Source organism: Bufo bufo, chromosome 4, assembly GCF_905171765.1.
Source record: "Bufo bufo chromosome 4, aBufBuf1.1, whole genome shotgun sequence".
Taxonomy (NCBI): domain Eukaryota; kingdom Metazoa; phylum Chordata; class Amphibia; order Anura; family Bufonidae; genus Bufo; species Bufo bufo.
Window position 1 is genome coordinate 337,126,873 of NC_053392.1, and position 14,293 is coordinate 337,141,165.

Below are 14,293 nucleotides of genomic sequence, written 5' to 3' on the forward strand. Positions count from 1 at the left end.
TGTAGTGTAGTGTAGTGGTGCTTGGTGCTACTTTACTGAGCTACCTGTGTCCTCTGGTGGTCGATCCAAACAAAGGGGACCACCAGAGGACCAGGTAGCAGGTATATTAGACGCTGTTATCAAAACAGCGTCTAATATACCTGTTAGGGGTTAAAAAAAACACATCTCCAGCCTGCCAGCGAACGATCGCCGCTGGCAGGCTGGAGATCAACTCTCTTACCTTCCGTTCCTGTGAGCGCGCGCGCCTGTGTGCGCGCGTTCACAGGAAATCCCGGCTCACGCGAGATGACGCGTATATGCGTCGCTGAGCGCAGGGCTGCCACCTCCGGAACGCGAATCTGCGTACAGCGGTCCGGAGGTGGTTAAAAAGTGGGTTTTGGAAATTTTCTGAAAAATTTCAAGATTAGCTTCTAAACTTCTAAGCCTTCGAACTTCCCCAAAAAAGAAAAATGTCTTGTACAAAATGATCTAAACATGAAGTAGACATATGGAAAATGTAAAGTAATAATTATTTTTGGAGGTATTACTATCTATTATAAAAGCTGAGAAATTGAAATTTGCTAATTTTTCAAAATTTTTGGTTAATTTTGTATTTTTTTATAAATAAAAATGAAATTTTTTTACTCAATTTTACCACTGTCATGAAATACAATATGTGTCGAAAAAACAATCTTAGAATGGCCTGGATAAGTAAAAGCGTTTTAAAGTTATCACCACATTAAGTGACACATGTCAGATTTGCAAAAAATGGCTTGGTCCTTAAAGGGGTTGTCCGGGTTCAGAGCTGAACCCGGACATACCTATATTTTCACCCAGGCAGCTCCCCTGAAGCTAGCATTGGAGCATCTCATGCTCCGATGCGCTCCCTTGCCCTGCGCTAGATCGCGCAGGGCAAGGGCTCTTTTGTTTATCATAACACACTGCCGGGCGGAAACTCACCTTCTCCCAGGTTGTGACGCTTTGCACTGCGATTCATATGTTATGATACCTTTAGTAGCTGACCCGAAAATTTATTGCAAGCATAGGATGAACTGTGTACGTTCCTGAGAAAGGGACCACTGTGTTCTGAAAGCTATAATTTTTTATCTGGTTCTCCAATAAAATTATAACTCCTATGGCCCCTTTCACACGGGCGAGAATTCCGTGCGGGTGCAATGCGTGAGGTGAACGCATTGCACCCGCACTGATACCGGACCCATTCACTTCAATGGGCTGTGCACATGAGCGGTGATTTTCACGCATCACTTGTGCGTTGCGTGAAAATAGCAGTAAGCTCTATATTGTGCGTTTTTCATGCAACGCAGGCCCCATAGAAGTGAATGAGGCTGCGTGAAAAATCGCAAGCATCCTCAAGCAAGTGCGGATGCGGTGCGATTTTCACGCATGGTTGCTAGGTGACGATCGGAATGGGGACCCGATCTTTATTATTTTCCCTTATAACATTGTTATAAGGGAAAAAAATAGCATTCTTAAAACAGAATGCTAAGTAAATTAGGGATGGAGGGGTTAAAATAAATAAATAAAAATTTAACTCACCTCATCCACTTGTTCGCACAGCCCGGCTTGTCTTCTTTCTTCTTCTTTGAGGACCTGGTAGAAAAGGACCTTTGGTGACGTCACCAAAGGTCCTTTTCTCCTAGGTCCTCAAAGAAGAAGAAAGAAGACAAGCCGGGCTGCGCGAACAAGTGGATGAGGTGAGTATAATTTTATTTATTTATTTTAACCCCTCCATCCCTAATTTACTTAGCATTCTGTATTAAGAATGCTATTATTTTCCCTTATAACCATGTTATAAGGGAAAATAATAAAATCTACAGAATACCTAACTCAAACCTGAACTTCAGTGAAGAACTGGGTCTGGGTACCACATTCAGTTTTTCTCACAGTTTTTTTCTATACAATGCACTCGCGCGGATAAAACTAAAGAACGCAACGCAATCGGATATAAAACTCGCCCCCCTCGCAGGAAAAATCGCACGATTTTCCCACGACGCACCCGCATCCTATCCGGCCCTCACACGCGACGCCCGTGTGAAAGAGGCCTATAAGTTTCTTCCTGCCTAACACGGTACTACCTTCTTTTTTTGATAGATAGATGTACATCCAATGTTTGTATAACAATTCTATTTACTTTGTAATCTTAACTGGTTGTTAAATTTTTGTCTTATATTATTTCAGACAACTTCTCAGTCAACAAGAGATACTTACGGAATTAATCTTTCAGATGCTCCTTCTGAGACTGATCTTCACATCTATACAAGGTAATTTTTTGTGAATTTTAGTGAAAATAACATTTTCAATAATGGCTTCTTTGGATTTAAATATTATATAAAATTATCTACCTCAACAAAATTGACAAATGTTTCCACACAATGGTGGATGCATGGAGCAGGATGCCATCACTGAGGGAATGGCTACATGGCAACTATGACACGACAGTTGCAAAAAATCCATCCATTTTTGCAATTGTCTTGTCACAGGTGCAGTATGTCGCATTGCATCACCATTCATGTCATGCAACGAATGTCACCACGTAGCCATGCCCTATTATTTTATGTGACACATGTTACCGTGTAGCCATGCGCAAAGAACTTCATCTCTCCTTGCAGACGCAATTACAGTCCTGATTGTGAGCTACTATGGCTACTGTCGACATGGAGGCGAATATAGGAAATGCAGGTTTTATTACTAGGATGGTCAATATTTTTACTGCGTTTAGGGGAGCTTTGTTCTGATGACTAGGATGAAAATTGCATTTGCCATGCTTAAAAAATAAAAATCAGCAATTGCTTCTTGACCATTTTGTGAGAGTCTGGCAACTTATAGTAGTTGATTCCTAGATCAGCCAGGTCGGTAATGAAGAAAATGAAATTTGAGACACTAGTAAACGAACCATCAGCTTTTTGCAATATTTGCACCATCTTTACAAATCATATTCCTGGTTTGGTTTCTTTGTTGATTCCACATCAAATATGAGTGTCTGTGAGATGGAGTGGGACAAACTTTGGAGTAGAAATTTACTACCTAATGCGTTCTTCAGTTTTAAGCCAAACAATTATTGGCTGTATACGGATTAGATCATCTTGAACAAATAAGTATTTTGGAAAAGAGACATCCAACCTAGTACCATGCTACCATGGACAACAGCTTTAACCTGCCGATGGAGGGGTACAACTGCTAAGATCTGCGTTCCCTCAGCTGCATGACTAAAGCCATTGAGCAGGCACCCGATCACTCCATGCAAAGTCTCAGAACTCGGCTGTTTCTGTCAGTGACTTAGACATTATATGAAGCAGCTTGGGGGAATGGGGGACTAGGGGTTCTGGCGATAGGTGGGAATCCAGCATTCAGACCCTAACAATCGAGTATTTATAGGTGATAAATGTTTTTGATTGCACTACGCCTTTGAGTTTTTTGTTACTTCTGCTATAAAAAGGTGTTCCGGCAGCAGATTGGCACACAGTATATCCATCGGTTCGCAAAATGTGTTACGTACACTAATTTTAATGTAACCTTTACCTTTTTTTTAAAAACTGCTACTTATATTCGTCTCCTTTTTTCCTTATCCCCAGCAAAAAAAAGCAAAATCAAAAACATATATATACCAGTAGTTTTAAAAATATTGTATAATAATGTCTACCAAATGCATATATTTTTTGCTTTATAAAGAAACACCTGCCGGGGAGCGGAGCCTGACCTCGTTCGATGGCGGCTGCTCGAGAGTAGCGCTCCCGCCACCAAGCTGCTGTAAGCTTTCTGTTGCACCCTATTCTGCCGTAATGGTGAAAATACAGCCCAAGAATTTTCCTGCTGAGACGCCCAATACCGAATGATCGGCGAAACAGCTTAAACAGATGCATGAATTCCTTCACAAGCAAGCGACTCACCCAGCTGTGCGTTCGGGCAAGATGGCGCCGAAAGAACAAGACTCCCTGCGACATGATACAGAAGCCTGGCACCTCCTCCTTACATCGGGGGGTAAGTGATGCCACCGTGCTCACCAGAGACTTCTTCGACCAGGCTCTGCAGAGAGCTCTAGCCCCTATTGCTGCGGAATTATCGGCCATAAAAACAGATATCCGCCACATAGGCAGTAGAGTGGAGGCTTTGGAGCAAACGCAGGATGACTTGCCTTCTTTTAACTCAGAGGCCAGGAATATCTTTGAGACCTACAGGTTCGCAATCAACAACACGTTATTGATGTTGGAGGATCAGGAGAACAGGAATCGTAGAAAAAACTTAAGAATAAGAGGATTTCCTGAAGCTCCAGATAAAGAGAATCTGCTTGCCTCTATGCAGACTTTATTTTCTAGTTTGCTGGGTACAGAAAGAGCATCTGCCATAGTAGTGGAACGTGTCCATAGGGCTATTCGCCCCAAGCCTACTCCCTCTGAAAATCCAAGAGATATCATATGTGCTCTGCTAAGCTACCATGATACGGAAGCCTTATTGCATAAAGCCAGAGACACGGCTGATCTAACTTTGGCAGGCGCCAAAATCCTGATCTATCAGGATCTAGCTCCCTCCACCCTTCAAAAAAGGAGGATTTTAAAGCCCTTAACTGACGCACTGCTGGCGTCTAAAATACATTACAGGTGGCTTTTCCCTTTTGGCCTACTCATTACAGCCGGAGGTCGCCGAGTCACGATTCGCTCACCTGAAGATTTGAGCCAAGCATGGGTGATCCTGCACTTACCACCATTGGAGATTCTTTCATGGCTGCCCATAACTCAGGACATGGTGATGCCTACGACGCAGATTCCAAACTCCTGGTCCACCGTCAAGAGGCAGAAAACCAATAGAAATAACAGGTCTCCTAGATCAGGTTCCAACAACTGATCTGAAGGTTCTTTCCAAGATTGTGTTTTGATCTGACTCTATGAATGTGTCACGACCTATGGTATACGCTGTGACACTGTTGCCACACTTGCGGTTTCCCGCGGCAACGTGTTGCTGTGTGAGCATGCGGTGGCAGTGTCTCGGCCTTTTGGGTGATTGCCGTGACATGGTTGCCACGCATGCTGTTGCCGGTGGTTACGTGGTTTAGTTTGCTTGTGTGTGCACTTCCCCTTTAAGTGGCTTCCTTCCCTTGTCTGGTGTTGGAAGGGTTAACTCCCTTCCTAGTGTTTTGTGAACACTGGGTTTATGTGTGTGTGGGTGTGGCTGCTTGGGCTATTTAGCCTCTGCTGGATGCCTGAAGCTCGGGGTTCCTCCAGCCTTGGTGTATGCTGGTGGTTCACGGTTCCTGGCTTGTTCCATCTGTCCAGTGAGGGCCACCCTTATGGTCATAGATGTTCTATGTCATCCCGGTGTCTCCTTCCCTTCCTGTCATTATTTGTATGGAGTGGGTTATGTGCAGGGTGTTTGAATGTCTAGTTTGGTGTTACATGTCTGGTTGTGTTTGGTGTCATGTTTACTAGACATTCCTCTGTCCCAAGTTATTGCAGCTATGGAGTCCTGGGTTCCTGTGTGGTTTGTGGTGTGTGCTGTGTCCTTTAATGTTGGTGTGGACACTAGCACTTGTGCACGGGTTCCAGTCAGTGTGTCTGTGGTAGGTAAGTGTGTTACTGGTTTCACTTACCTGCCATCTCCTTTAGCTGTATGCGTTTCCCCTCCTTGCAGCCTGGCCTTAGTTAGAGACTCCTGTTCCTCCGTATTGTGGATGAACAGGTAGTCTCTCCCCTGCTCCTAAGGGAGGAATTTCCAGGGCAACTCAGGATATTAGGTATCCAGTGTATGAGCCGTCCCACCTTCGGGGTCAGCTCATACGGTGAGGAGTCAGGGAGAGGATTAGGGACGTTGTAGGAGGTGACCTGCTCCCTTATTACTCCTTTTTGGCCAGGCTGATCCCCTTTACCCTTTGACACCGCACGGTGAGGTGTTTCCCCCCCTCCCCGCCGTGACAGAAGGTCCTCGTAAGTGTGATTATGCGGGGTGTCTGCCCCAATTAGAGGTCACGCAGTGTTCTCAACCCTCATTATGTACCTTTGGTGTCTCCCTTGTATTAATGTACTCGGCTCACTGATTATATTCAGTTTATCTTATGTACTCAGCTTATATTTTGTACTCCGCTTTATTATGTACACAGCTTCTTTTAGGTATTCAGCTTTCCTCATGTACTCAGCTCAACCTATACACCGAATACTCCATATGGGATTAGCCCCTTATGTACGTCAAGCTGTTCTTATGTATCCAGCTCTTACTCTGTTTCATACCTCATTCACCTATTTTGCTCTTAGTGCAATTCAGTCTGTAATTATCAGCGGAATAGGCTTTCTCACCCTTTTGTTGTTTGCTATAGGCTTACCTACAGCGGCTTGGGCAGATTGGGCTATACATATTTTTATGCTAACCTCTCCCCAACTTGCTCCCTTGAGAGCCTCATGGTTTTGTAAGATTTTTTCTAATCTGTTCTTAATTTCGTTAGCAGTAGTTCTAATGTTTAAATATCGGGTCATGGCGCTTGTGGTGGGCCTGCTCTGCTTCCCTCAATGTTATGTTGATGGCCTCCTTACAGATAAAATTGGCCTCTTTTAATGTTAATGAGTGTAATAACCCAGTTAATAGGAGCCCCGTTTTCCAGATATTGAGGAAAGAGACAGCTGATGTGATTATGTTACAAGAGACGCATTTTAGATCAGCTTGCGCGCCTGCAATGACTAGATCCTGCTATCAAAAATGGTATCACGCCTGTTATGAACGCTCATCAAGACATGTCAGTATTGGTTTCCATAACAATGTGCCCTTTGTGGCCTCGGCTGAGATGGCTGACCCCGAGGGGAGATTTATCTATTAATCTATTTTTAAGGGGTAAACTGGGAAATGTTGAGGTCACCCTCTGCAATTTATATGCTCCTAACACGGGCACAGCCAAATGGTTGAAGAAAGTGCTCTTGGATGTTTCCTTATTCACTTCGGGACTCCTTGTTGTGGGTGGGGACCTCAATTTAGTACTAAATCCTTTACTTGACTTTTCCTCCCAGAGGTCTGCGGTCTCATATGGGGCACTGAGGGGTATACATAGTACATTGAGAGAACTTGACTTAAGCGATGTCTGGAGGTCTAAACACGCAGATAGAAGGGACTACACCTTTTATTCCAATCCTCATAAATCATATCAAAGGCTGGATTACTTCTTTATACAGGATAGATACTTACCCCAAGTAATTGGTACTGACATCCATTGCATTACGGTTTCTGACCACCCTCCTGTCTTCATGTCCTTAGTCATCCCTGAACTATCTGGTAGGGAGTGAACATGGCGGCTTAACCCAACGCTGCTAGACACTTCCTCACATGTTATATCCCTTTCCAAGAAACTCCAAACATACTTTGACTTAAATACTCCTTCAGAGGCCTCTCCCGCCTCCATTTGGGAGGCTCATAAAGCTGTCATTTGGGGAGAATTTATAGCGTTAGGGTCCTATTTGAAGAAGAAATGCTCATCACAAATTCCCTTACTCTTGTCGCAAATTGCGGTTATAGAGAGTGCTCATAAGAGATCCTTAGCTCTTACAGACCTTGACACTCTAGTGGCATTAAGGAACGAACTTAAATCCCTTTTGAATGTTAAGGCGGCCAATGCCTATATATATGGCTAAGACATAGACAATATGCCCATGGTGACAAAGGCAACAAGATCATGTCAGCTCTGGTCAAAAAGAGGATAGAACAAACGCATATTAAACAAATGAAGTCTCCTAATGGCAGCCGGGTGTCATCCACCCCTAATAGGAGGCGAAAAGCTTCCCGATATCATCAATCATTATATAATATTCGCCCCCAGGAACCTCCCGATACTTTATCTGCAAGGAAAGTCAGTATACATTATTTTCTATCTACTCTAAATTTACCAGTGTTAAACACATCTGATAGAAAGTCTCTGGTGGCCCCGGTTACCCTTGAGGAATTGAGTAAAGTTCTTATCACTGTACCTAACGGCAAGAGCCCAGGGCCGAATGGGCTGCCGACATCTTATTATAAAAAAAATGTGTCCGTGTTGGGACCGCACATAGTGACATATTTTAATTCACTGCTTTCCGGCTCCTCTCCGGCACACCAAGCACTAGAGGCTCACATTGTTGTGCTTCCTAAGCCAGGTAAAGATCCTGAAATTCCCTCTAGTTATAGGCCCATTTCACTTTTAAACGCCGATGTAAAGGTCTGGGCAAAAATATTAGCATATAGGATTGCCCCCCTACTCCGAAAATTAATTTCCCCTGAACAATCTGGGTTTGTGGGGGGTAGAGAGTGCAGGGACAGTACCTTTTAGAGTACAACAGGCCATTGAATATGCCTTGGCACATAATTCTCAACTTACACTACTCAGCACAGATGCTGAGAAAGCATTCAACCGGGTAGATTGGTGTTACATGGAATCCACTCTTCATAAGTTTGGTTTTCCTCTTCAGTTCATAACAGCAATACTGTCCCTGTACTCCTCCCCCCCACGCAAAGGTCAAGGTGAACGGAGTTCTTTCCCAGTCTTTTTCCATTACAAATGGAACCCGACAAGGGTGCCCATTATCGCCCACGCTTTTTATCTTGTGCCTGGAATCTTTGCTACAGGCCATTAGACAAGATACAAAAATTCGGGGCTTGGAGGTAGGACTAGCGATTCACAAAGTTGCGGCATTCGCAGATTATATGCTTTTATTCCTAGTTGACCCGGATGAGGCCTTTCAGGCTATCTTAAACCTATTTGAGGTTTTTGGACAAATGTCCAACTTTAGAATTAACCTTTCTAAATGTACTGCTCTAGGCATTAGTCCTCTTAAATAACATTTCACCTTTGGCCAAGAAATTCCCTTTCCAATGGGGTGAATCACATATTAATTACCTGGGGGTAAATATTCCTAAAGACCCTAGCATGTCTTACTAACTAAACTACCCCACACTTCTGTCCAATATCAAAAAGCAACTTAAAGATCTTAATATCCCCTACTTATCCTGGATAGGCAGGAAAAAATTAATTAAAACATATGTCCTGCCGAAACTGCTCTACCTGCTACAGACACTCCCCGAACCTTTGCCGGAGTCTTATTAATTAGCCATCCGCAGAGTGTTCTCCTCTTTTATATGGAAAAAGGCTAAACCGCGACTGGCCTATTCCATGCTGGCTCGGCCGAAACACAAAGGTGGTTTTGGGATTCCGGACATTAAGGCGTACTACTTGTCCATCCAAATGAGACTTCACTCCGAACTCATTAACCCTCATAATAATAAATTAGGCTACCAAATAGCCCATAAGCTAATCTCCCCCTCAGTATTGGCGTCTTTGTGGAAGGTGCCAGCTCAGAGAGGACAAAGCTCCACGGTTCCTCCGCCACTTTTGGGAGTCCTTAACACTTGGGCTAGACTTGCACCTATTTTTAATCTTCCCCGAGGCCCCTCGCCTTTCATGCCCATGAGACTGCTTCCCTTCTATTTCCATCCGGAATACGTGGATACTATGGGAATTTGGTCCTCCTTTGGCAAGGACACGATTGGGGACTTGTTAAGGGGAGGGGTGATTCCAGCTCTGTCGGACCTCCAGGCATCGCACTGAGCTACTAAATGGTCATTCCTCCATTACTCTCATTTCATCACAATTAGTCATCAGTATTTAAACACTGCTCATAGAAACTACATCCCTTCTTGGTATGACGCTATCATAGAATCCCCTATTCCCAAGAAACGATTGATCTCACTCCTATATAACAAGTTAGTTGATATTAACACTTCTGAAAAAACACATTTCATTCAGAATTGGGAGAAAGAGCTAGGCCTAACTCTTTCAGATAGCGAGGTTTCAGTAGCTCTGAAACACTCACATGGCTTTTCGAGGTGCGTTAGGATCTAAGAGAACTAATTTAAGTTACTCAAAATGGTATTGCACCCCGGACAAGTTGCACAAAATGGACCCCTCGTTATCTCCAGCATGCTGGCGATGTCATACGGAGCAGGGCACGGCCTACCATATATGGTGGACTTGTAAGAATATAAGCCTTTTTTGGGGTTCAGTGTCCAAAGCTATACAACAAATTTGCTCTATAGGAGCTCCCATTACCCCTTCCTTGGTGCTCATTAACCTTTCAAATAGCCACTATCCTCTACATAAACATTCTCTGGTCTCCCATCTGATAGGAGCAGCAAAGCTTTTGATTCCCTTAAATTGGCTGTCAGAGCGCGCTCCCACGTTGTCGGAGTGGATCCAAAAAACTCAAGACATTAGTAGATTGGAGGAATTGTCCAGCTGGGAGAGGCTTTCCCATGACAAATACTTGGCCCTTTGGTCGCCTTGGTTTAAGTGTTGTACAGATCACTATTCTCACGCCTTATCATAATAGCAATTCCTCCCACTATGATCTAATAATGTGTTCACCCCACTTTTATTTGAATAATTTTAGCTTCTATGATCACTTCTACATTGTGATATTCAGTATCTAAATATTGTTACAATGCTTGCCTACTATGTACCTTAGTATATATGTTCATGCTACTATGACCTGTGGGCTGGTTGCCCTTGTTGTACACTTTTTCTATTTTTTTTAAATAATTTGATTTAAAAAAAAGAAAACCTGCCCATATAGGTTTTAGAGAAGGAAAAAAAAAAAGTCATTAGACCATCAATCAAACCCCTAATGTTAATCAGTCCTCAGCTCAGATCCTCAGTTCAGAGCCCTAATCAGACCGCCAATGTTAGTCAGACCTCAGAACAAATCCCCAATGTTAAAAAAATAAATAAAAATCAGACCTTAGATTAGACCCCCAATCAAACCTTAGATCAGATGTCCAATTTTTATAAGACCCCCAATCAGTGTGTCTTTAGGGCGCATGTAATACACCGGTCTTAATAAATGTCTCCAAATGCATATTTTTACAATTGTATCTATTTTGTTTTCTTTTTTAAACTCACCTTTTTTAAACTCGCCTGCACCTGCCAAACTCACACTTCCTTTGTCCATGGTCTATAAAGATATTACAGTAGGATGTGTGTTTTAACCACTTCCCAACGTATGACATATTATACATCACAGCGGGAAGTCACTTCCCACAAATTGACGTACTAGAAGTCAAGCTGATCGGGCAGGAGCCTGAGCTGTGCATTCCCGATCAGTGCAGGGGCCCGGGCCGACTGTGACTAACAGCCAAGCCCCTGCTCTATCACTGCTGTAAAAGCCCATGCTGGCGGATTAACCCCTTCAATGCCGCGGTCAGCGCTGACCACGGCATAGAAACTGTTTGTGGAGGCTACGGGTCCCCGCCCTGTGGTGCGAATGAGAGCTACTGAAATGGCGTAGCACAGCATACTGTTTCCCTTCCTCAGAAATAACATAGCTTGTTGTGCTACTCTGTTCTCATAGATCTCATGCACGGCAATGAGACCTTCTGAAACAGCAGAGCGCTGGAGGTCTCCACTGTTTCTCGGCTGGGCAGTGGTCGGAACTGTGATGAGACAACCCCTTTAAGTCAGCTGTAATGAACAGGAGCTAATGTTTTTAGAAATGCCATAGAATGTTATAGCCTACAGGAAGTGATGGAGTATATCCCCATCCTTCAGAGACTAGGGAATGACAAAGGTAGTGAATATGGACTCTTATCTGTATGTATAGTTTTGCTGTTCTGCTTTTTAGGGTCCATTCACATGTCCGGAAAAAGGGTCCACATCCGTTTCCGCAATTTTGCGGAGCAGGTGCGGACCCATTAATTTTAAATGGGGCCAGAATGTGCTGTCCGCATCCGCTTTTGCGGATCCGCACTTCCGTTCCGCAAAAAAATAGAACATGTCCTAGTCCTGTCCCCAATAGCCGGCGATGTGCGGAACGCACATTGCCGGTGCCCGTGTTTTGCGGATACGCAAAACATATACGGACGTGTGAATAGACCCTTATAGGCCTTCATCAATACAGTAAAGTTGTCAATAAACTCCTCACGCTGACACACTGTCTGTTCTTGGCATCAGTGTAATTACTGAGATACTTCAACATTTTCTTATGTGGCTAGTAACTTTAAAAAAAAAGCACCAACTGTAAAAAAAAAGTGATTTTCTGATATTGTCCTTTCTAAGTACTGTACTAATTTTATACTTTTTAAAATGTTTTTATTTACTAATTTATATACATCATATTTTAATTTTGATTGTCTGCATTAGGTTTGTACATTTGGGACTATGCCAACACAAACAAGAGAAAAGACACGTAAAAGCGAATCAATGGACCATGGACACAATCGTAAAACTGTATGTAACATTGATTTCCTCTTTTTGTATCTTTAGTGTACATCCTTATGACATGATATAAAATATATTCTGCTAAGGGTACTTTCACACTTGCGGCAGAGATATCCGGCAAGCAGTTCCGTCGCCGGATCAGGCAAAACGGATGTCAACTGATGGCATTAGTAAGACTGATCAGGATCCTTATCAGTCTTAAAAATGCCTGATCAGTAGAAAAAATGCATTGAAATGCCGGATCCGTCTTTCCGGTGTCATCCGGCAAAACGGATCCGGCATTTATTTTTTTCACCTTTTTTTCAGTCTGCGCATGCGCAGACCGGAAGGACGGATCCGGCATTCCGGTATTCTGAATGCCGGAACCGGCACTAATACATTCCTATGCGGAGAAAATGCCGGCATTCAGGCAAGTCTTCAGTTTTTTTCGCCGGAGATAAAACCATAGCATGCTACGGTTTTATCTTTTGCCTGATCAGTCAAAACGACTGAACTGAAGACATCCTGATGCATCCTGAACGGATTACTCTCCATTCAGAATGCATGGGGATATACCTGATCAGTTCTTTTCCGGTATAGAGCCCCTGTGACGGAACTCTATGCCGGAAAAGAAAAACGCTAGTGTGAAAGTAGCCTAAGGGCTGTTTCACACGAGCGGATGCCGTGCGTGGCGTCCGCTCCGTGAAAGAGTGCCAAGACCCGATGCAGACTGCAGAGGCACGGAGCATTAAAATGACTGATAATGCTCCGTGCCTCTCTGTGATCAGTGAGATAAAGTTGTCACTGTGATTTCGTAGTAAAGAGATCACAGAGAGGCACGGAGCATTATCAGTCATTTTAATGCTCCGTGCCTCTGCAGTCTGCATCGGGTCTTGGCACTCTTTCACGGAGCGGATGCCACGCACGGCATCCGCTCGTGTGAAACAGCCCTAAGAGAACAATTTTACAATGCAGCCGCAAATATTTTCTCATTTAGCATCACTTCAAACAAAAGAGAGCAGACTTTATATTTAGCTTGAGTTGGTAGGTAATATAGTATGTTACTAAAAGAATATTGCTGCAACAGGATAGCTATTATGTAAATGTTTTATTTTTTTATTTTTTTTATCATAAACATACCAGTGTCTTTTTACCCTTACTGTAGCTTGAATTTAGTTAAAGGGGTTGTTTCACTTCTGCAAGTGCCATTTATCATGTAGAGAAAGTTAATACAAGGTATTTACTAATGTATTGTTATTATCCATATTGCTTTTTTTTGCTCCATCACATTATACACTTCTCTGTTACAGGGGTTACGACCACCCTTCAATCCAGCATCAGTGGACGTGCTTGCACACTATAGAGAATAAGCGCTGGCCTCTATGGTGGTTGGGACCACAGGAACACACATGGGCCGGCGCTTTTTCCTATAGTGTGCAAGCACAGCCACCAATGCTGGACTGAATCTTTTTTTTTTTTTACCTTTTCGCTCAAATGGACACAACTGTGCGCCCAAATCATGTGCAAATTGATGCTCTTGGATGTACAGTTACCCCTGTCACAGACTATATCACCGTGTTGCCGGGGGATTCTTAGCCAATCATAGGCTAGTATTGCCCCAAAACTTTTATCTGCCAGTTAAAACCAGATAGTATACACATTTCCTTTTTTTGTAATCTGATTTTATTTATTCTATTTTCTGAAGATGATTATGGAGGCGGACATCTTCCCTGACCTGTTCTTAAAGGGTTTATCCCGTGACTAATGTAAAAAATTGAAATCATACGTTATATAGTAACAATCTCTTTCTAAGAAAGCTAAAACAAGCCCTGTACCTCACATGGATCCAGAGATCTCCCCATTCATTGCTCTGCTAGATTTATATCAAGCTGGCAGCTCAAGGGGAGTGTCTCTTATGCTGCAGCTCAGGAGGTGTGTCCATGCTCTACCTATCACAGCTCAGGAGGTGTGTCCATGCTCTCCCTATCACATCTCAGGAAGCAGTTGGAAGATAAAACTGAGCATGTGCGACCATCTCAGTGAGCCGAACAAAGAAATGAGAAAAAAAAACAGCAGGTGGCGCTATACAGATATATTTTATTG

The 14,293-nt window shown here is 43.3% G+C and overlaps 1 protein-coding gene across 2 annotated transcripts in view; it reads left to right on the forward strand.

Moving 5' to 3' along the window:
• FIG4 (FIG4 phosphoinositide 5-phosphatase) overlaps positions 1 to 14,293 on the forward strand; it is a 534,658-nt gene that overhangs the window by 424,879 nt on the left and 95,486 nt on the right. For both annotated transcript variants that reach the window (XM_040428862.1, XM_040428863.1), the window contains exons 22-23: positions 2,179 to 2,261; positions 12,134 to 12,220. In XM_040428862.1, the coding sequence (XP_040284796.1) occupies positions 2,179 to 2,261; positions 12,134 to 12,220 (170 nt within the window). The remainder of the gene's footprint in view (positions 1 to 2,178; positions 2,262 to 12,133; positions 12,221 to 14,293) is intronic.